The following is a 20,453-nucleotide window of genomic DNA, read 5'->3' as shown; positions in this document are numbered from 1 at the left end:
CAAGAGCCAGAATAACAAGGGAGCAAAATATAGCTGGTGGGTGGACAGAGGGAAGGGCCTCCCTGAGGAAGGACAGTCAAGCTGAGGCCAGTGGGGAGAGGAGGAGTCAGCAAAGCAAAGAGTGGGGGAGCTGCCATGCTGGGAATGAGCATCCACAAAAGCCCTTCTAGAAAGATCTCTGCCCTTGTAAGCATCTGAGGGAAAGTCCCCAGGGACAGAGGGCAATGAGCAGGAGGGACTCTGGGAGGAGAGGACGGCAGAGGCCAGATTATGTAGGGTCTGATAGGACATGGAGAAATTTAGAAGTTAATTATAAATGTAAAAGCCGGCCACTGAAGAGCTTTAAAACAGGAAATGACACAATAAGACTCGCATTTTAAAAGATCATGCTGGCAGCTGCATGGAGAATGGATTGAAGGTTCCGAGAGTGAAGGCAGGAAAATGAAGTTATTGCAGGAATCCTAGAAATGAAGGTGGGGAGAGAAAGGGAGAGAAGTGGGTGACTTCAGTGCATATTTAGGAGTTAGAATAGAATAGACAAGACTTAGTATCCTTGGTTGAGGGAGGGGTCAAGGATGACACTGAGGTCTCTGACGTGAGTAAACAGGCAGATGAAGGTGCCATTTACCAAACCTGGAAATACAGAGTTAGTTTTGGCTGGGCACAGTGGCTCGCGCCTGTAATCCCAGCACTTTGGGAGGCCGAGGCGGGCGTATAACCTGAGGTCAGGAGTTTGAGACCAGCCTGACCAATCTGGAGAAACCCCATCTCTAGTAAAAATACAAAATTAGCCAGGCATGGTGGCACATGCCTGTAATCCCAGCTACTTGAGAAGCTGAGGCAGGAGAATCACTTGAACCCAGGAGGCGGAGGTTGTGTTGAGCCAAGATCACGCCATTGCACTCCAGCCTGGGCAACAAGAGCGAAACTCTGTCTCAAAAAAAAAAAAAAGAGTTAGTTTTAGGGTGAAGTCAGAAGTTAATTGGTCCTTAATTATCAGGGAAGAGGGGCTTTAAAAGGAACAGATTCTTAGAGGCTGAGCAATATATTGGGTTGAATCATAAGACAATTGTCATTTTTGTAAGTTTTAAAATAGTCAAATACAGGTAATTTCATACAATTCAATCTAATAAAGGAAATGTAAGATGACTTGAGGAAGAAAAGTCATCTCTTCTGCTGCTCTGACTCCACCTCCTATAAGGACAACTGGGACATTCCTATAACCTAGTAGATGTTGGCAGAGCTCCTTCAACATGAACCTGGGCATGGAGGGACTACAAGACAAGAGGACCTCCCACAGCACTCTCAGTCCACACTGGTCGGGGGCCATGGTGTCCTGGTCAGCTTCTCTACCACCTGGACTGAATCCTGCCTGCCCAGCTCCAGAAAGTCCTGAAACATTCAGGAACCAAGGTTCAGAATGGCAGGGAGTGATGCAACTGCCTCAGTAGCCATGGAGAACTGTCCTTGACCTCCACCCCTCTGAATCCAACCCACCTCATGCCTTGTCCTGCAGCATTCACAGCCCCATATAGATTGTGGAGGTAGAGCCCCTGATGCTGTCTGAGGAGACTTTCCAAGCAACAGGGGCAGTGACTTGGCCAGGCAGGCATGGTCAGACACAGAAGGGCAGTGCATCAGTCACTCCAAAGTTGCTGGCTTCATAGATACCGTGATTGTCCCTCAGCCCACCCCTGCTGGGGAGCACAGCAGCTGGAAGACTTCCTTCCCTTTCAGCCAACCTGAGACCTCAGAGACCTTAAGATGGAGATGACTCAGCTATTGGCAGCCCCAATTCAGCACCCCCGATTCCAGACAGACTCGGCTCTTGTCTGTCCCCTGCCCCTGACATACTCACGCACTCTGCCCCTTTAACCAGGCTTTTCCCCCTGCCTCCCAACTGAGAATATCCTTCTTTATCCATCTTGGTCTCCAACCAACACTTCCAGGCCCAGCCCCAGGCACTCCTCCTCTCAGAAGCCTTTCCCTCAAGTGGTCTCTTAGCATCAACTCTCCCAGCTTTGCATGAGCCTGAATCAACAATTGTGTGCATTGTTCTTTAATTTGTCTAAATGAGATTAATCATCTCACTTGGAAGGCTCCATATTCCTAGACGGATCAGGTTTAACACCCAGTCCTACCGGTGACACTCAATAAGCACATCGCCAAAACACACTTTGTAACGAAGTGGTTAACTCAAGGTTGGGGAACATGCAGGTGGACAAAATGGGCATTCTCCAGATATCCCCTCCACTGAGGAAGGCGAAACTCTCAGGCCAAGAGATTCCATGTCTGCATCTCCCCTTCCAGGCAGTATAATCAGTCGGCTGGGTTCAGACAAACTTCTACACCTCTTAGGGACCTCTTGGCCACACAGGAGGAGATAGGCCGCTCCTTACTAAAGTCTCACCTCCTGGGGATGAGGGTTAGCTCTTTCTGCTGCAGTTGGTCTGTCTCCTCCATCTCTTTTCTTTCTTGGAAACAATATTTATTGAGTGTATGCCATATGCCTGGCACTTTTTAGGAGCTTAAGTACATTAGCGAATAAAACAGACAAAGATCCCTACCTTGTGTCCCTCCTTGTGGAGCTTACAGAAAGGCGGGGACAAGTCAATTAGCAATCATCATAACAAATAAATGTTATAGCATGTTGGAGGAGGATAAGTGCTACAGATTAAAGGAAAAAAAGCAGAGTAGGAGGTGGATAAGTGTGATGAGGAGCACAGGCAGGAGGGTACTGTAATCTTAAACAAGGTGGCCATGGTAGGCCTTACTGAGAGGGAGAAAACTGAGCAAAGATTTGAAGGAGGTGAGAATTAAGCCATTGATAAATCCGGAGGAGAGCCATTCTGGGCAAAGAGAACAGCCAGAACAAGGACCCTAAGGTGTTCAAGAAACAATGAGGTGCCAGTGATGCCCCGGGGAGAGAGCCAGGAAGAAGAATGATCGATTAGGTCAGAGAAGTGACATGGATGGCCTGGAGCACTAGTGTAAGGAATTTGATCTTGAGAAGTCATTTCAGGGGTTTGAGCAGAAGAATGATTTAACTATCCCTCTGGCTTCTCTGCTGAGAATGAACTGAAGGTGGGAGGGAGGAAACAGGGAAATCAGTCAGGATGCTGCTGCTGTAACCCAGGCAAGAGATGAGGGTGGCTGTGAGCTGGGAGGTAACAGGAGAGAAGGGTTTGCTTCTGGATTTGCAGTAAAGGCAAAGCCGATAGACACAATCATGGTATCTATGAAGCCAGCAACTTTGGAGTGACTGATGCACTGCCCTTCTGTGTCTGACCATGCCTGCCTGGCCAAGTCACTGCCCCTGTTGCTTGGAAAGTCTCCTCAGACAGCATCAGGGGCTCTACCTCCACAATCTATATGGGGCTGTGAATGCTGCAGGACAAGGCATGAGGTGGGTTGGATTCAGAGGGGTGGAGGTCAAGGACAGTTCTCCATGGCTACTGAGGCAGTTGCATCACTCCCTGCCATTCTGAACCTTGGTTCCTGAATGTTTCAGGACTTTCTGGAGCTGGGCAGGCAGGATTCAGTCCAGGTGGTAGAGAAGCTGACCAGGACACCATGGCCCCCGACCAGTGTGGACTGAGAGTGCTGTGGGAGGTCCTCTTGTCTTGTAGTCCCTCCATGCCCAGGTTCATGTTGAAGGAGCTCTGCCAACATCTACTAGGTTATAGGAATGTCCCAGTTGTCCTTATAGGAGGTGGAGTCAGAGCAGCAGAAGAGATGACTTTTCTTCCTCAAGTCATCTTACATTTCCTTTATTAGATTGAATTGTATGAAATTACCTGTATTTGACTATTTTAAAACTTACAAAAATGACAATTGTCTTATGATTCAACCCAATATATTGCTCAGCCTCCTGACCCAACCCACTGGATGTGGCGGGGGAGTGGTGAAATAGAGAAAGGAATTAAACAAGGACAGAGTCTCCATCAACTGAGAGAGGGAAGACAGTAGGTGGGGTAGAGGCAGTGTCTGGGACATGCTACGTTTGAGGCATCTGTTAAACATCTAAGCAGGTATGTGAGTGTGGAGTGCAGGAGAGAGGGCTGGCCTGGGTGTATAAATTTTGGTATTATTGGCATGCAGGTTTTAGGTGAATACTTAGAGAGGTGGTGGGGGGCTGGGGAGGAGATTATTCCCATGCTCATTCCTCACTTTCTCAGACTATGTGCTGCAGTCTCGGGAAGGCTAATGTTTATTGAAAAGACAGAAGCAGATTTCCCCACAGGAACAACATTGTAATAGCAGGTTAGGCTCCTGACCAAGGATCTGTTGCTCAATGTTTTCACAGCAGTGATCACAAACATGGCCTACCTTTAAGTCCTTAGTAAACTGTGAGTGAGAAGCCTGCGTGCGGGACAGGAAAGAGCTTCCAACAGAGTCTGTTAAACCATGACCTGTCCTGCAGAGCTGAGCCTGGCATGGCCCACGCCCCCCTACCCGTGGGAGGCCCAGACCACCAGTGAGGCTGTTCCCCAGGCCCTTGCTGACTCTGCTCACCAGGTGATGAACACGCTTGGGGAGGGCAATGTTCACATGTACCTCCGAGAAGGATCTGGGCGGATACATGTGGCATTTTCCACATCATGTCCTTGAGGCAACCACAGGCATTAACTATTGTCATTAGACTCCTAAGCTGAGGGAGGAGTCTCTAATACAAACTTCTTCCGCCACACTAATTTTAGGACAGGTCAGCGCAGAGAGGCATTCTGAGCCCTCAAGAAAGTAGATGTTGAGAAGGGAAGAGACATGGCCCCTGCTCTCAGGGGAAGTCTAGTCTGATGGAGATGGGAGGATAACAGGACACTCCCAAGACAGGGTGAGGATAACAAACACTGTATGAGAGCAGGCAAGAGACTGGGATAAGAGGACAGGGTAAGGCCAGTCTGCCTTTCTGAAGAAAGAGGACAGGGAGAGAGAGGTACGGGAGTTTCACGGACCGGCCTTGGCAAAGGGCTGAGGTGAGGTGGGGACGGGGCTGAGGCAGGGACTTGGAGCCACAACCCCAGCGTTTGGGGAGACACAGGAGCCAGTTCAGGTGAGTGACTGCAGGAAGAGTCACGAGGCTGCAGATGGCATCCAGGCAGAAGAGGGGCGTAGACCAGGGGCGTCTGAGGGGACTGACAGGAGGAGGCTTCCCAGGCCAGAGGCAAGCCGGAAGTGGGGCCTAGATTGGGCTGAAGGAGTTCACTTCCAAGGCTGAATGAATTCTCCCGAAAACGGTGAAGAAAATCTACGTGCCCCCCAACTCCCATGTGCCAGGAGGGTCCCTCCTCAGCTCTGGGAAAGCTGTGTGGCAACCCTTCAGGAGGGACCCTCCACCTGGGAGGGGTTGTCAAAGTCAGGGCTACAGAGGGCACCACAGTGAGCCCTGGGCCCAGAGGGAGGCCACAGGGGACCTGAGTGCCAGGAACTGAGAGCAGGCAGATGGGAAAGGGCATGGGAGGGTACACCCTGGCCCGGTGAGCCACCCTGAGGATTCTGGCAGCTTATCCCCAGACTGACTCTGTGACCCTGCCGAGCTTGTGTTTCCGGTGCTTCCTGTTATCATTAGGATTATTATTACTAATGAGGATTCCTGTCAATATTCACACCTGCATGTGGATTCCAGGACTCAGAGGCAAGGCCTGGTTCTCCTCCTTCTCTACTGGCGGCTTCCTGGACTCCTTGCCTCTTCCCCAAGATGGTGAGCCATCTCCAAGTTCAATCCCAAGGCTTCATTCTTCATTCTCCGTTCTCCTCCCGGTGGACCTCCCACTCCCCCAGCCTCTGCCCTTGACCTCTGTTTGGTTAGATCCATACCTCCAGGCCTGTCCTCTTGTAGGAGATGAAATTACATTCTAGGGGGAGATGAAATTACATTCTAGGGATATGGAGGGTTGAGGATCAACCATTTGCTGAGCCGTATGTTCCAGGCTCTGTAATATGCCTGTCACACAAAACAGCCCTATTACTATTCCATTTTACAGACAAAGAAACTGAGGCTTTGGAAGTTTATTAAATGACTATAAACCCACATCTGTCTAGCTCCAAAACTGAGGCTTTTTCCTTTGCAGATGGGAACATGGCTAACTCACTAACATGTACTACAAGTTTTCTTCCTCCTCCCTTCTTTAATTCCTCAAGAAACCTACACAGGAGTCTGCTATCACCTCAAACTCAGCCTCTGTGACAATGTGATCAGCAGTTTCACCCCATCCTCCTCTGCTCAATGTCCTGCCTTTGTCAAGGCTTCAGTCTCCTCCTTGGTGCTCAGTGTCCCATCCTGCCCATCCTACTAAAATGCATCTAAGAAGACTGGGGAAGGCAATGGCCACAGAGGGGTGGCAGAAGGCCATCCTGTCCACTCCCCACCAGCAGCCACAATGATCACACCCAGCTCCTCCAGATTCCCCAGAGCAGCCACTATCCCCACCTTGTCTGCAAGTTCCCACATCCCCCATGCACCCCTCTGCTGCACATTCTTCCCAACCTAACTACAAAGAACTGAATGGAATCGGTTTTGTTTCCATACACCAGGAATAAATAAAATTGTTACCCCAGATGGGCTGAATGAACATTGAGTTAACTCCAGAGTGTTAACTGTTAACTCCAGAGCAGGGGTTTCCCAGGTTCCCACCAAATCAGGGAAATGAGCCATGAGGAGACTCCCTGGGCAGCTTAGGGGACAGGGCTACAGATTCAGTCCTCTGCCTCCAGGCAGGCCCCAACCTAAACCCATAGGAGTGAAGTAGTTTTTGTAACTCTGGAAGGATTATGATTGGGTAATTCCCAAAACTCCTTTGTTTCCAGTGAGGAAAAATAATAATTATTATTTTTTTTAACCCCTCCCCAGAGTCACCACAGTTTGACTGGGCCTAGAGTAGGTGAAATATAATTGAGCAGCACATGTGGTAATAGATAGTCAAAGAGGAGCACACAGAAGAAAATTCCTTGGGACTCCATATGACTCATGGTCTTGAGAATTAGGGGCTTAAGAGAAGACGACTAGAGGATGACTTCCTAGAGCCTGGAGAGAGAGTCAGAGAAGGAACTGAGACAATGAGGACACACAAGCATTTCTTGAATAGATTTCCCATGGCTGGATGCCCTGGGAGACAAATTCTTTGGATGCCAACGCAGGTTTCTGATGGCTACTGAAAGAGAAACCCGGAACCAAGGGGATATAAATTCTCTCAATAATTTTTCAGTGACCTGAGGAACCAGAATTCAGCTCCAGCAAGGTGGGGGAGAGATGGAAAAGGTGGAACTAGGAAGTAGGATGAGGACAATTTAGGTAGTATTTAATAGAAGTAGCATAACTTTGTGCTGTTTGCATCTCTCTAGAAAATAGAGAAAATCAAGATGTACTTGAGATTTCCATTCTTGAGGCAACACTTGTGTACCTAGCCTTCTGCTTGCCTGGGGTGACACGGTCCACCTAACTTTTCCAAGCCAATTGTTAAGTGCAGCCATTATTTAAAAGTAAATTACATACATTTGTAACTAAATGATATTAAAAAAAAGTTGATAAGTACTCAAAATTCATCACTTCCTGATGACTTTACTATGGTACACTATTACCTAAGCTCTTAAAGTTATTTACTTCCTCCATTGTATCTGTATCATGGAAATACCATACAATCATGTGCTACCAAACATTTCTCCCAATTCCATGCCAGTCACATCATGTTGGTAGCTTGAATTCAGCCATAGTGGAAGCATTGACATCATGGAAATCAGCAAAGGCTATAAATCAGGGCTTCCCAGCCCCTACCCCACCCTACACCCTACTCCCAAAGCCACTGTTGAACATATGTCACCACAAGTGCTCTCTTCCAGCACTGAACAAGGTTTCATGCAGGAGAAATGAACAAAAAACACCAAGGTGCCCCTGAAGCAAAATTGTTGAAACAGAAACTTCCCTCCCTTATTCTCCTGGGGTGGTAAGTACAGTGACTGTCAGTCACAAGTACAGTGACTTACTTACAGTCACAAGTACAGTTACTGTAAGTAAGTACTGTGATCTCAGCATTGGATTTAGGAACTCTCTACCTTCCCTGTTGACTCACCCTAACAGCAAGTTGTTCTCAGAGTCTCTCTAAAATCTCTCTTGCTGCTTTTTAGTGAGCCTTTCTTGCCAGAGCCTCACTGGTCCCACCCCCCAAATGGAGGTTAAGTCTGATCATGGCTTCCTTGCTCCTGGAATGGGGAAGATGATATCATTCAACAACCTGCACAGCCAGCTGGCTGTCTCTGCCCCTCAGCACCTTGCAGGAAGCTGAGCTGGAAGCTCCTCAGACTGGGAGGACCCGCCCCACGTCGTCCTATATCATCCCCTGCCTTAGGGCAAAAGTATGCCAGGCACAGTGTCCTGCTGAAGATCTCTTCATCTATGACAAGTCATCTTATAGGTGCTCATAAATATGACCAAATAAATGAAGGGATGAATGGTTCCTGGAGTTCCCTGCTCTTCTCCTTATTTAACGTCCTTTCCTTCCCATTTCCAAGAACTCCCCACCTTCCCACCCCCAGGACGGTTGTCTCTGGTTCCTTTTGCCTCATTACTGTCTCTCATATCTCCCAGCAAACTCTATAAAAGCAGAGTTGGCAATGCCATCACCCCTTTGCAAATACCCAAGGCATCTTGAGGGTTTCCTAGTTATGTGTTACTAACAAGGGTTTGGGGGCTTCCTAAAGACATTTTGAGGCCCATGCACACCCCACACCTCCTGTGGCCCTAGAATAGGAGCAGGAAAAATGATGAAGACTAGCTTCTCCTCAAAAGAAAAGAGACAAAGAGAGAAGAAAGAGGCTGGGCTCTCAACAAGGAGGCAGCTGGGGAAAGGAAAGCAGAACGAAGCAACCTTGAAGTACTGTGCTCTTCTGAGCACCTCCCACCAACTAGACCAGACAAGTGTCCAGCTATGTTCCTGTTGCAGCCATCCTGTATGGAGCGCAACCACTTTGTCCACTAGAGGCAGCTGAATTAGAAATACAATGCTCTGGGGTCCCTAAGAGTAGAACTTGGATCAAGCGATAAAAGCTATATGGGGACAAAAACTGGGTTCCAGAAAAATGTTCTGTTGAATATTGACAGTGAGAGGCCAGGTGGCCTGCCTTGGAAGGTAGTGAGCTGCCACTGGAGGTTGTCAAGAAGAGGTTGAATACCCTTTGTCAGGAATGCTATAGAAGGAATTCAAATACCAGAGAAACAGGCTGCTGTCCTGGAACCAAACATGCCTAGATCAAATCCTGAATTATCTTTATTATCTTTGTTGCCTTGGTCAAGATACCTAATCCCTCTGAGGCTCAGTTTATTCATCTGTATAATGGGGATAATACACAACCTCATAGGACTAAAGTAAGGAATAAATAAGACAAAAAATCGAAAAGCACCTAACACTTAATAGGTGCTCAATAAATGCCAATCCCCTTCCCACCAAAAGGGGGAGCTGGGCTAGCTGGCCTTGAAGGTCTTTCTACACCAGAGAGTATGACTCTGAAACCCTTCCTGGCTATTAAGAAAGAAGACATACATCTGAAAGAGATAAAAGAAGTCAGGAATAGGTCAATGAGGGGAAGAGAAAGAAGGATGCTAAGAATGGTCAGGGAACATTTAGAGGTCATCCATGACACAGCCCTGTTTCCTCTCATCTGACCTTCTAGAATAAAATGGAAAAGTAGAATTGGGGATTTAAAGTCCAGCCTGAGGGGCCTCAGTTTCCCTATCTGTATAGTGAAGGAGCAGGATTTTTTTTTAGGTCAGACTTCAGAGTAATCATATTGAACTTTACTTCATCATGCTCAGTAAACACAGATCATTATAAATCCAGCCAAGGCCTTTCCCAGCAACTCATGCAGCTAAGTAAAATCACTAATATCTGCAGACTGCACATCCCTTCCCAAGGACAGGGGGCCTGGGAGAATGAGATGACTAGTTTTATGTGACAATGGATGTGAAACGGTGACAGTATTGACTGACACGGAATTAAGGGGAAAATATGAAGGAAAAAAATCAAAGACAGACACACACACACACACACAGAGCAACCTGCCAGAAGAATAATATTGAGATCCTGGTTTTGGTAGAACTAAATATAACATCTTATATTTTCACGAGCAAATTGCCCAACAAATTGAAATGGAAATATTCTAATGTTACTACAGTCAGATATAATGTCAACAACTTGCTATTCTCCTCAATAATTCATTACAAACCAATTTAAAGACCTAGAGTACATTGAAAACAACTGCCAAAATATTCCAGAGTTAAGTGTAAACAAATAGTATGAAAGAATCAAGAAGGATGACCACATAAAATCAAGGCAGGCCAAACAAACGAAGCCCAAAGTCCAAAAGGATTCTGAGGGAGGTCTAAGCTAAGTTCCAACATCCCTGAAACAAGGGACCAAAGTGGTAAGGTAACACCACCCAAGTTTTGGCATGAAAATAATAGAACCCACACTACTTTTCCTGATACATGTCTCATAGCAGACATGAAACTGCTGACTTCAAGAACTTACCCTTTCAAATATATGTTTGCTACTAAAGCACAAATAATCTAACTAAAATGAACTCTATAAATAGTTATACAAATAAATTACATATAAAATGAGAAACAGATAGCCCAGACAATTCAGATATACAAACACCTACTCCCCTGCGTCACTATGTTGTCCTCATGAGCTCATCAAATACAAAATCATTCACATTCATCAAACACCAGTTGAACTATGAGGTTCCTTCTTAAATCTTGGGCATTTAGGATGGACCTAACTGTTTTCTTAAGTTTAATCTTGCTCAGCACAGGAAATTAATCCAGCCAAGCTTCTCCTATTAATCATTTCTATCCCATATTAGAAATTCTTAAATCATAGGCAAGTGGGAATTACATTAGGAAAGTAGATTCCAATGCCCAACAGAGATGATGTCAAACAAAGAAGGATTAGTAGAGCTTGTCTACTTGTCTGCATGCCCCTCATTGCTGTGTGACCACCTGGTACCTTTATCAACAAAGGAACATCTATAACACTGCCCACTTTACTTACTGTTTGCTTAGCAAATATATCCTTGGAACCTTATCTCAAACATTACTCTTCAATTAAGCACTCCCCATCTCGCTAAACAAGAGAGGACATCTCATGCCTATTAACAAAAACAGTGCTTATTGATTTCCACTTTTGAACCAAAAATGACTAAAACATCTCCCAAAACACATTGTAAATATCATGACAAGGTGTTTAACAAAACAAGTGCTGGTAAATACTGAATAGCTCAATTAATCCCTATTTAGGAGTGGCTGACTACTTCAGGGTGTAAGAGTGTGGAGCTGGATCTCAGAAAGGCCTAGATTCTAACCACAGAATATTCTATTATAAGGTAGTAACTGTAAAATATCTAAAAACTTTTTTTTGCTAGCATAAAGTAATGCTGCCACATTCATGCACTTGGTATTTCTCAAACATTTCCTGTGGATGGGCTCTGCGCAAGTTGACCAACTGTAGACAAGTGAAAAACACACACACACACACACACAAATAATTGTTCTAAAACACCAGCAGCATCTAGGTGAAGGGACTTACCATACTCTCCGAGTTCCATAATATTCGCTATATAAATATTATTCCCCCTCCTTCCTGCACTTCACCCAGCACCCTAGAACTGTGGCACTTAGTTTTTTTACTATAACAGGTAGTAGTCTTATTTTCACTTGTCCTTGTTTCTGTTTCACCGGGTGCCTGTGCCTTCTGTGATCCAAGGACTAGTTTCCTTTTAGCTTTCAACAACATACAAAGACTCCCTAGACCTTCAGAGCACATTATTCTCAATAGAAAATCTTGACATGTGTAAACTTTGAATATTTAGAAATGGTAAGTGTATTGCACCTTGCCAGTTCCTCAAATAGTTTATTTTACGGTCATAGAGATTCTGAGCTAATTCTTTTTGTCTTTGTTTTCCTTTTACCTGCACTTTGTCTGTTGTTGAAAGGAGTGGCATTGGATGGCCCCTTCCAGCTCTGACTGCCAGGTATCTAAGCAGGAGGGAGGAGAGGGACGGGGTCGAGGTGGAGCGACAGAAGCAACCCTCCCGAGCCCTGGGCAGGGCTAGCCACCCCGTGCCCAACCTCCGTGGAACGCGGACAGCCACTTCGGACTCCCGTCTCAATGTTTCTTTATTGTGCTAAGACTGCTGCCTCAGAGCTCAGACCTCACACACAGGACAATTCGTCCAGACAGACCCCCACCCACCCGGCCCCCGGGGCCCTCTGCTTAGGCTGGGGACACCGGGCCTCCGGCCTCAGCCGCTCTAGGACACTCAGCCTCCTCCCTCCCTCTCCCCTGAACCTTCGGTCCCGGGGGTGCGGAGAAGGCTCGGGATCGCCTTCCTCCGCCCTCGCCCGCCCCCTCCCACTTTTGGGGAGGAGGCTCTGCCTCCCTACGCATTTCCTTAGGGAAATACCTTCACCCCCAGCCGCCTGGCAGCCTGGGGCGAGCGAGGTCAGCCCCAGCCCCGACGTGTCCCCAGCTGCGGACAGAGAGCCCCGCGCCCTCCTCCCGGCCGGGGCGCAGCCCGGCCCGGCGCGCGCGCTCACACCAGGAGGCCGTTCTTGCACTGCACCGGCCCCTCGGCGCAGTCGGCCGGCTCCGCGCTCTTGACCTTGACGTAGACCGGGGAGGGGCCCGCTTCGCAGGCGGCGGCGGCGGTGCAGGGCGCCAAGGCCACGTTCTCTGGGCCACCGCAGGGCGGAGGCGCGTACTTGCGGCGCAGGGAGCGGCTGACGTTCTGCGTCGGGTACCCCAGGAGGTGGGTGACGCGGCTGCCGCGCCCGCTGGCCTTGCACCCGGGCGCCACGGCGTCCTCTCTGTGGAAAACAACAGGCGGGCGGGTGAGCGGGCTGCTCCGCGGCGCGGCGTGGGCACGGCCTGGGCAGAGCCGGGGGCTCTTGGCAACCTCTCGTCTCCCGCGCCTCCCTCCACCTGCCCTCGCCTCTCTCCACCTGCCTTCCTCTCTCCCTCGGCCTCGACCTACTCTCTTTTGTGCCCCTTCCTGGGTCGGCGACCCTGCAGCGGTCCCGGGGCCAACATCCCCATCCTCCAGACAGGGCTTGTCCACGCGTATCTGGACAGCCCCGCAGGCAGTCCCCTCCAGGCCCCGCCAATCCCTTTCTGATGTTTCGCAGGCCGACCGCTTCAAATAGAGATCCAGAAGGAGCTGCTTTTCCTCTTCATCTTTCCTTAGCTAACCCTGACCTTGCACGAGCAATCTCTCTCTTTCTCACATCCTGCCCCTCAGTCTTCTCCGTCTTTCCTTCCATCCCCGAGGCATTGCAATCATTAGCACTACTAGACTTGTTCTATTTTTATTTCTAGTTTGTTTCTAATATAAGTTATTAGCACTATTCTTATTATTAGTTTATCTTAAATAATCATGTCAGAGTTCTCACCGGCGCAGTACAGGGGAAACGTGAAAAAACACAGGCCCTGCCCTCCAGGAGCTTACAGTCTAGACAAGACAGACAGGTGCGTAGACAGGAGGGAAATGGAAGGCAGGGAGCAGAGGTGAAGACTGGGGTGGGAAGGGGAGGGAAAAGCCATGCGTTGGGTGGCAGGTCGACATGCCGCAGTCCCAGCATTCCGTGGCGATGGCGGGCAGGGTTGGGGTGGGGGGCCCAGCCGGCCGGTGGCAGGCAGGAGTGAGGTGGGCAGGGCGCCGGTTCCCTGCCGCACAGCAGCATGCAGCATGCATCAGGTTTTACCTGATCTCACTAGCCAAGTCGCCGCAGGCCCCTCCGCCGACCCCGCCGCCGTTGCCGTAGCCGAAGGCACCGCGGGCGCCGCCAGCCCCGGAGCCCCCGCAGCAGCAGCAGACGAGCCCCCAAATGCCTACGGCCAGGCAGCCCAGCGCGAGCAGAGAGCCCAGGATGGCGCCGATGATCACGCCTATACGCCGGGAGTCTGTGGAGAGAAGTGGAGGCAGGTCAGGCTTTCTCACAGCCTGGCAGGTGCCTGAAGGACCAGCACCAGGAAGTGCCAGGGTACGGGTTAGTGGGAAGGAGGGAGAGGGACCCAGGGGGACTTTTAGCCCTGGGACACCCAGTGGGGAAGATATGGGGAGATACAAGTTAACCCCTTGTGTCAGCATGCTTCTCCCAGGGCTTCCAGCTGCTCTGGGCTCTAGAGCTCAGAGTGAAAGCTGTGCTGGGAGAGGTAAGACCCAGCTCAGTAGGGGTAATTGTACCCACTGACCTTGGCCCACTTGTAGGAGAGGGGCTGGGAGCCCCCATTGGCAAACGGATGGCAGTGGAAAGGCAGAAGCAGCTGAGGCTCCAAACCAGAGCCCAGCCTCCTCCAGTTCAACCCTCCCAACCACCCAGCCCTCAAGACAGCTGCACCTACCTGAGACCTTTACCTCCACCACACAAACACTGTAGCCCACGTTGTTGGCCACTGTGCACTGATACAGCCCATCGTCTGCTCTGGAGATATCCTTCAACACCAGGTCCCCGTTGTTCAGGCCTGAAAGTGAAGTGGAGAAAGACCTGGTCTCAGAGCTCACACTCCAACCTCAGTCCCTGTGGGGTAGGGGATGGGACACCCACTCCGGAAGAAGGGAAGGCTTATGCATGTGTGTACACCCACACACACACACACAGACACACACTCCACTCTCCAGGTGAGTCACCTTCCCCCTGCTGTGAAAGAGATGCAAGAAAGGACCTCTCTCCCAGCAGCAAGACAGAGACACCATTAATTCACTCTGACCTTAGGGAAATATATCCTCTCTCTGAGCCTTGGTCTCCTCCTTTGTACAGTGAGGACAGGGGAAGCCAGGGGAAGAAGAACTCTAAGGTTCCTCCTAGCTCTATTATTCTTTGTTTGACTGAATATTGTCAGCTTCTCTATGTACTGGGAGCTTTACCCACCTCCCCCATTTAATCCTTTCATGCCCATGAAAGGTATATATTAGTATTCCCTTTCCATATATGAAGAAATTAAGGCACAGGGAGGGTAAGCCACTTGCCTTAGACTTGGAGCCAGTCAGTGTCCCAGCCAGGATTCAAGCCCAGCTCTGTCTGAGACCATGCTCCCTCCAAATTCACCATAGTACTTTTGACTGACTCTCCACATTTGCCTTATCATCTCCTCTCAATAGCAGCTGCTGGGCCAGGCACAGTGGCTCACACCTGTAATCCTAGCACTTTGGGAGGCTGAGGTGGGCGGATCACCTGAGGTCAGGAGTTTGAGACCAGCCTGGCTAAAATGGTGAAACCTCATTTCTACTAAAAATACAAAAAATTAGCTGGTTATGGTGGCACGTGCCTATAATCCCAGCTACTCAGGAGGCTGAGGCAGAAGAATCACTTGAACCTGGGAGGCAGAGGTTGGAGTGAGCCAAGATCACGCCATTGCACTCCAGTTTGGGCAACAAGAGCAAAACTCCGTCTCAAAAAAAAAAAAAATAGCAGCTGCTGGGATAGGCCCAGAGGGAGGGTCGCCCACAGGGGATTTGATGGCACTGATAACCCAAGGAAACCCCAACAGATCCCAGAGTCCCCGATCTTCCATTCATCCCCACACTACCCTCACCCAGTGCCCTCTCACCTTGGTTTATGGAGCTGTGGAAGGACTCCTGGTAGGACAACTCAGAGTGGTAGCTGTGCTGGGAGGTGTAAGACCCAGCTCGATAGGGGTAATGGTGCCCACTGATCTTGGCCCACTTGTAGGACAGGGGCTGGGAGCCCCCATTGGCATAGCACTTCAGCACCACATCATTGCCATGTGTCATGTGGCCCTCAGTCCAGCACATGGGCACTGCAGGTCGTGCTGCAAGGAGGCAGACAATTGTAAGCCAGGGCCCAGCCAAGAAACAGAGCCAGGCTCAAGGGGGCCAAGCTGCCCTTGGCTCTGAAGCCAGGGAAAGAGGAGCTCAGAGGAGTCTGGCCATACCTTGGACAGTAACAATGACCTTCCGGGTGGCCATGGTGGTCTTCTTCACCCGGCACTCATAGGTGGCTGTATCAGATACCTGCAGGTTCATGAGGTTGATGGAGGCATCGTACTGGCTTGGGTCTGAGGCTGCAAAGCGGACCCTCTGCTGCAGATGGGGAAGATTGCCATGGTTGATCCTCTTGTCCTGATAACTAAGGAACTGTGAAGAGAAGACGAAAACAGGTGGTGAAACAGGCAGGGCCAAGGAGGGCCATGTGGGTTGGCTGCTTTGGGCAATTCACTGAACTTCTCTGAGACTCTGTTTTCTCAGCTGAAAAAATGAGAATAAGGATGCCTGAGCCACTGACCTCTTATAGAACTGGTGAGATCAGGTGAGATCAAGCACTTGGAAAAATATATGGTCAGACTGGGAACTTTTTGAAGGCAGAGACTACACCTTATCTTCCCTTTAGAATGGGATGGGAGGAGATAGACTGACTGGCTAGCTTAATTTACAATTGCAGAGCTCTCATCCCCATTGCCTCATTCCCTGAGAGGCCTTGGGGGAGGTTCAAAGTCAGTCTTCTCCCCTTGGGATGTTGGCTGTCCAACAGGTAGACATCATGAAGCACAGAAGAAGGAGATCCCTGTGCCCAGCACTCACCACGTTCTCTCGGTGGTGGGCGGGGTCTGAGTTGACCTGCATCCACTCGATGTCCAGCCCATTGGGACCATAGTCCTCAGGGTCCAGGACGTAGGGGCAGCCCAGCCTCACATTATCACCTTCTGCCAGGTACAGGACCTCCTGTCCATCCCCGTTGATCCGCACAGCAGACAGCAGTGCTAGGGGGAGGGCAGAGAAGATGGGGTGGTAGGAGCAGAACCAGGGCTTCAGGGGGAGTCAGTGTCAGCCCTTCCCTTCATATTCTCTGTTCGCTGCACCCAGAGGTCAGGGGTGCTTTCATAAAAAAGAGGGCTGCTCTTAGTGGGTTTGTATGTGTGTGTGCACGAATTGTCATAGGCATATAACAGCTGTACATATAGCTGTTATATATGTAGCTGTTATGTATGCTTGTATGTATATATGATTATATGCATGTATGAATATGTACACATATGTACATTGTATGCTTATGAGTATTTGTGACTGCTTATGTATACTGTGAGGATATTCATGTACATGACCATGTAGCGTGTCTGGTTATATATTTATATGATAGTGTGGATGTGTTTGTGTGTGTGTGAAGGCATGTAGTACACACAGAGTTGTTAAATGCTCTGATGGAGGAGCCTGGCTGATTAAATGTCACCTATCTGGGCTCTGTCTGGGCTGAGTGAACTCCTCCAGTCCAGGGGCAGCAGGGTGGTTACAATGGCTCCTCTCCAGCCTGAGAAGCCAAAGACTAAGTGTGTCTATGTGTATCTGTGTATGATAGTGTCTGTGGCTGTATGCCTCTGTGTGGTTTTGTACAGTGATGTGTGACCATGTGAGGCTATGTAAGTGCTTAAAAGTGACAGTGTGTGCTTGCACATGACAGTGGACAGCTATGACCAGGAGCCTGACTGTGTTCATGTGTGATAGTGAGTGATGGTGTGCACCTGGGACTATGGCCACAGCTATCTGTAGGACATTGTGAGTCTTTCTTGACTACACAGCATTGTGGACTGTGTGTGTTTCCTCTTATGTGATTGTGTGGCTCACATGCAGCCGCCCCCACAAGCTGGCTCCCAGTGAGGCCCCTCCTGCCACTGAGTCAGTGGCAGGCAATCCTGGGTGAGGAGCTGGGATCCCAGGACCCAGGAGCTCGGGACTGAGCTCTTGTCCCTCCCTGCCCTGAAGCCCCAGCAGGCCTATCCCCAACCGGTTGGACCTAGAGAGGGATAAGACCGGGGAGGTGGAGGGGGGGTGCGTAGCCAGAACCCCACCCTGGACACTCTGCACTCTACCTCCCAGTCTCCAGCAACCCTGCCTCTGCAGGCCCCTCACCAGGCCTTATACACTCTCTGTCTGCGTTCTTTTTTGAGTCAATATGTCTTCTGGAGTCACAGCCCCAGATCTCAGCAGTCATTCTGTTCTGTCATTCTGTGGCTCAGGACCACATTTACATGTAGAGATCTCACACATACACACACACACACAATTACACCGTCACAGGCAAACAAATTGATACGTGGCCCACTGTCACAAGCCTTCAAAATGCAGATACATACCTATGTGACCCCATCTTCCTACACACACAGACACTATTAGATTCATACAGACACAGACACAATCTGCACAAAAACGCAGAACATATTAATTCAAAAGACACACCCACCGTGTGTTCATATAGTCCCTGTGTGTGTTCATTCAAGACCAGACATATCCATGGAAGCCCTGCCAGGAAGGCTTAGCCGAGCTCCAGAGAGGCCAGCAAGGGCCCTCTCGACACATTCAATACCTCAGGGATCCCTGAACTTCCCCGCTAGGAACACTGGCTGGGTCATCAGCTCTGTCCTAACCCAGCTAAACTCCAAGGTGACCCAGAGCAGGCAGGCTGACTGCTGGGGCTGTAACGGGACCTGGTGATGCCTCTACCAGCTCCAGGCCAAGAGAACAACAGCTCATTCCTGAGATAAGGATCCTGCTGCCATCTGCCAGATCCTGAGGCGGCTCAAGGCAAGCCAGGGATGAACCAGAACTCGGCTGAGAGCAGAGGCTCCACCCTGGAGAAGCACTGCTGGAAGCACCCACGCAGGGAAGACTCTCTCCATGCCATAGGAGCCTGCCAGGCAGGAGGGTAAGCAATCTGGGAGAGGGGCTTGAGAGGGAGCGACAGGCTGCAAGAAAAGCACCTCCACCCTGCAACAGGCTGAGAGCTTCTTCAATTGTCCCAGGCCAGGAAGCCTCACCCGGCTTTTCTATCTCCTTAGAAGTCTTCTCAACCTCCTCCCAAGGGTTCCAGCCTTTTCTCACCCCTCCCTCTCCTTGGGAGGTTGTTCCTAATGTCTCACCTTGATTCCTTTCGCTGTAGCACTAAGGAAGTACTATAGGGAATGAGAGAGGAGAGCCTGGAGAGAGGGAAGAAAGGCAAAGTGGAAGAGAGAGCTGGATGGGAGACTTGTGGAGAGACAGGAATGGAGGAATCACAATGGGCTCTCCAAGGAAGAGGACAGTGGTGATTCTTTGCCCCTACAAAAGCTGGCCATGCTTTATGGGGTGTCATCTTAATAGTAGTGCCTACTCTCTGCTTGTAAATTCTTTCTGAATCTTCAAGGTGCTTCCAGAACTCGTGACCCTCCCTCTGGAGGTAAGGGAGGGGAGAAAAGGCAGCTCCAGCTGAGGGTATTGATGTGTTAATGCAGCCAGCATTGAGTTGTCCTCACACACCCACTGACACACCATACAGGGGGAAGTCCAGGTCCCCACAGCACAGCTGGAGCCTCCAAGTGGACTTTGCCAGCCCTGCTCTCACCAGACAGAGAGGGGCTGCAGCTATCCTGCCAGAAATGTCATCATTCCCACACAGGCACACACACCCACACACTCACATACACATTCACGCTCACACAAAGGCTGAAAATGTCGCCCTGCCTTCCCACATTCCTCCTTCATGCCCCTTCATCCCAAATCCAGACCGCAGGAGGGACTCAGCCATTTCCAGCCATGTCAGCATAGAATGTCCCTTGGTGGAACTTGCCCCAACCTGAGCAGGAAGCCACAATGTCCAAACTTGAGCCCTGCCCTGTGGACCTGTCCCGGTGGGGTGAGAAGTCTCTGGAGTTGCCATCCCCGCCACCCTCAGGCCTCATCCTGGAGTGGGGCACTGCCCTCCCATAGCACAGGGTGCCCAGGGCTGTGGTCTCAGGCCTGAGCTCTCACCGGCCATGATGGAAGCAACCACTCAGACTTACACCAGCCTTAGTCTCTCGCCCTTTCAAGGCAAGTGACTCCCCTGCCCTTTGGCCCTGGCCTTGGGAGAGAAGGAGTAGCGCTGGGAATAGCACACAGTCTGATGAAAATTGATCCTTCCCAAGCTCCTCCTGAGCCCTCACCCAATGCCCGTGCTCACCTCTCTCCTACCCCACCTCCAGCTCCTGCAGGGCAATCAATCCCTCTCCTCCTATTCACAGCACGAGCTTGCAGGGCACCTGCACACATGTGTGAGCCCAACAGGGGACACATAAAGATCCACTCAAAGACCTCCACACCTCAGACACCCACCCTGAACCTCAGGCACCGGGTCTCCTGGGGAGAGGTCCCCTGGCAATACCCACACCCGGCTGCAGCAGGGCAAGGGTGGACAGCACCCTGTCAGGCATCTCAGGCAGCCCCAGGCTCTGCTGTGAGCCCTCACTGCCCCCTTCCTGTCCACTTGGCTTCATGCTGGCTATCCCTGCCCTCTGCCCAGCCCCGTACCTGGGCTCAGGCACACGAGTAGAAGGTGGAATGCTCCTCCAACTCCCATGTTTCTAGACTCGGTGTTTCCTCTTCCTGGGCTGGATATCCCGTGGGGTCTTGGTGGTGGGTGTGAGGGGGTGGGTGGG

At 50.1% G+C, this 20,453-nt stretch overlaps 1 protein-coding gene across 1 annotated transcript in view; it reads right to left on the bottom strand.

Moving 5' to 3' along the window:
* Nucleotides 1–12,263: 12,263 nt before the first annotated feature.
* Nucleotides 12,264–20,453, bottom strand: part of VSIG8 (V-set and immunoglobulin domain containing 8) — a 13,763-nt gene continuing 5,573 nt past the window's right edge. Inside the window, exons 2-7 of the mRNA XM_017864846.1 lie at nucleotides 16,591–16,769; nucleotides 15,945–16,146; nucleotides 15,600–15,821; nucleotides 14,394–14,513; nucleotides 13,754–13,952; nucleotides 12,264–12,859 (exon numbers count right to left, since the gene is read on the bottom strand). Of these exons, the coding sequence (XP_017720335.1) occupies nucleotides 12,586–12,859; nucleotides 13,754–13,952; nucleotides 14,394–14,513; nucleotides 15,600–15,821; nucleotides 15,945–16,146; nucleotides 16,591–16,769 (1,196 nt within the window). The 3' untranslated portion in view covers nucleotides 12,264–12,585. The remainder of the gene's footprint in view (nucleotides 12,860–13,753; nucleotides 13,953–14,393; nucleotides 14,514–15,599; nucleotides 15,822–15,944; nucleotides 16,147–16,590; nucleotides 16,770–20,453) is intronic.

The sequence above is a fragment of the Rhinopithecus bieti genome, unplaced genomic scaffold (genome assembly GCF_001698545.2).
Source record: "Rhinopithecus bieti isolate Rb0 unplaced genomic scaffold, ASM169854v2 scaffold_77291, whole genome shotgun sequence".
NCBI lineage: Eukaryota > Metazoa > Chordata > Mammalia > Primates > Cercopithecidae > Rhinopithecus > Rhinopithecus bieti.
The sequence above is the reverse complement of the archived record's forward strand: the minus strand, read 5'-3'. Positions and strand labels throughout refer to the sequence as shown.